Source organism: Teleopsis dalmanni, chromosome 1 (assembly GCF_002237135.1).
Source record: "Teleopsis dalmanni isolate 2A chromosome 1, ASM223713v2, whole genome shotgun sequence".
NCBI classification, from domain to species: domain Eukaryota; kingdom Metazoa; phylum Arthropoda; class Insecta; order Diptera; family Diopsidae; genus Teleopsis; species Teleopsis dalmanni.
In genome coordinates, this window is record NC_051846.1 from 135,334,026 (window position 1) to 135,336,907 (window position 2,882).

The 2,882-nt window shown below is 30.2% G+C and overlaps 2 protein-coding genes across 2 annotated transcripts in view; one reads left to right on the forward strand and one right to left on the reverse strand.

Annotated features, from left to right (window-relative positions):
• The first annotated feature begins 1,181 nt into the window (after positions 1-1,181).
• Positions 1,182-2,472, forward strand: LOC119668908. The gene is made up of 2 exons (XM_038078586.1): positions 1,182-2,284; positions 2,350-2,472. Exons 1-2 carry the CDS (start codon positions 1,183-1,185, stop codon positions 2,463-2,465), a joined length of 1,218 nt encoding a protein of 405 aa, XP_037934514.1. The 5' UTR covers position 1,182; the 3' UTR covers positions 2,466-2,472.
• Positions 2,473-2,551: 79 nt separating this feature from the next.
• LOC119666255 (uncharacterized protein K02A2.6-like) overlaps positions 2,552-2,882 on the reverse strand; it is a 1,011-nt gene continuing 680 nt past the window's right edge. The window contains exon 2 of the mRNA XM_038075538.1: positions 2,552-2,561. Coding sequence (XP_037931466.1) covers positions 2,552-2,561 — 10 coding nt within the window. The remainder of the gene's footprint in view (positions 2,562-2,882) is intronic.

The following is a 2,882-nucleotide window of genomic DNA, read 5'->3' on the forward strand; positions in this document are numbered from 1 at the left end:
TTACATGTATATGTTTTAAATAAATCTGGTCGACCATATGCACGCACATACGTCATTGCGTTTTGGATGTATTCTTGCATATGACGTGGGCTGCCAGTATATGAAGATGGAAGTATGAACACATTACCAATATTACTAAGATTCAAATTCCCATCTATATTATTATTAACAGCATCGCGTAGATGTATATACTCTTCTGCACGCAATTTTGTTTGGTTGAATCGAATGTATCGCAATCGTTCGCTTTTAATTTTCGTGTATATATCGACTACGATTGATGAAATAATTGACGGAACTTTAAAATGTGATTATCTTCATGGTTTCGGATCATCAAACGATATGAATAATAGTTCATTGCGCTAACATTTTTGTTTGTTTCTTCACCTGAAAATAATTTATTAAATAGTTACTAAACGGAAATCGTTTCTTTATTTGAAAAAAATTAAAAGAAAATCAGTATCATTCACACACACACACAAACTGTCGGACAGTTTGAAACGGAAATTATTAAATTTATTATTTAAGTTAAAATTATAACTAATATCGAATGTTTTAATAGCCTATGTTACGCAGAAAAACTATATAAATAAGATCTGAGAGTATTAAGTCATTAAAAAGTTATTGAGTAACGAACAGACGAACAAACGATGTAATTCTTAATCTTGTTCTTGAATTATTACTTGAAGTTCCATCATGTAAAAATGTAAATGCTAAATCTTGGCAGTTGTATAATAAAGGGAAGAAAAAAACAAAAAAAATTATAACTACTATTTTATATAAATAATATAATAATAAATATAATAATAATATATCTACATATATATAAAATCGTTTGTTCGTCTGTTCGTTACTCAATAACTTTTTAATGACTTAACTAATCTTCTTAATACTCTCAGATCTTATTTATATAGTTTTTCTGCGAAACATAGGCTATTAAAACATTCGATATTAGTTATAATTTTAACTTAAATAATAAATTTAATAATTTCCGTTTCAAACTGTCCGACAGTTTGAATGATACTGATTTTCTTTTTATTTTTTTCAAATAAAAAAAATTTATTACATTAGCATAGATTTCAATATATTTGAAAAATTAAACTGGATATATATACATTTGCTTACTAATTAGAATAGAGGAAAAAGATATTTTTCTTATTAATTGTAGCTGTGCTTAAAGAAAAAATGCCAAGATTTAAAGCAAAAACAAATCTTTCTAAATACACACAGAGAAGTCAAACTATGCGATTAAGACGAGAAACCAGAAGTTCTGAGGAACATTTGCGAAACAATGACACTGATAGGGAACGAATGGTGCAGTTGCGTTTAAATGAAACTCAGAACCAAAGAAACCAACGGTTAAACGGAGATATATCACGACATAGACGAACGCATCAACACATAACTGATGTAAATAGGCAACAAAATCGAGAGCGCATTCAAAAACAACGTGCATTGACAAGGTCATCGTTCAATCGTCTTGCATTTGAATATGATCCAGTAATAGATTATTCAGCACATTCCAAAATTGTAGTTGGCGAAATGAATATTGAATGTGGATATTGTCATGCATTAAAATTTAAAAATAAAACACCTGGAATGTGTTGCGCATCAGGGAAAGTGCACTTGAAAATATTAATAGCTGGCATAACATATAAGTCAAAATTATTTTTGAAAAAAATTCGAAAATTTAATTCATGCTTTCAAATGACCTCATTTGGAGCAACAAACGTAGTTAAAAATACAAGTAACAACAATTTCAATGTTGAAACAACTTTCAAAATTCAAGGTCAGGTTTATCATAGAATTGGCTCGTTACTATCGATGCCCGATGAGGACCCCAAATTTCTGCAAATTTACTTTATGGGCAGTGAGGAAGATAGAGTAAATGCAAGATGCAACTATAATCATATTGAAATAAATGCAGAAAAAACAATAGTTGCATCTTTAGAAGCGTTTGTAAATGAGAACACTCAGTTAATGAAATTGTTCAAAGGAGTGTCGAACAGATTACAAAATGACAATTACATGATTGTAATCAAAGCCGACAAAGTACCAGTTGGAGAACATACACGACGATTTAACGCTCCAACTATAAATGAAATCGCTGTTGTAATAGTTGGCGAACAGTTTGAAAAACGAGACATTAAAATTATGCGTAGAGATAAAACATGGCAAACAATTGAAAATACTCATCGTTCATATGATGCATTGCAATATCCCCTAATATTTTGGGAGGGAGAAGATGGATATCAAATCAATATTAAACAACGAAATCCATTAACTGGTGTGTAGTTTTGTAACTGATTGAATAGATTTCCGTTTAGTAACTATTTAATAAATTATTTTCAGGTGAAGAAACAAACAAAAATGTTAGCGCAATGAACTATTATTCATATCGTTTGATGATCCGAAACCATGAAGATAATCACATTTTAAAGTTCCGTCAATTATTTCATCAATCGTAGTCGATATATACACGAAAATTAAAAGCGAACGATTGCGATACATTCGATTCAACCAAACAAAATTGCGTGCAGAAGAGTATATACATCTACGCGATGCTGTTAATAATAATATAGATGGGAATTTGAATCTTAGTAATATTGGTAATGTGTTCATACTTCCATCTTCATATACTGGCAGCCCACGTCATATGCAAGAATACATCCAAAACGCAATGACGTATGTGCGTGGATATGGTCGACCAGATTTATTTAAAACATATACATGTAATCCACATTGGGATGAAATAAAAAAATTGTTATTACATGTACAAACGCCGATTCATCGTCCCGATATTACCGCACGGGTGTTTAAACAAAAATTAAAATCTTTGATTGATTTAATTGTAAAACACTCTCTATTTTGTGACGAGTTTTAGA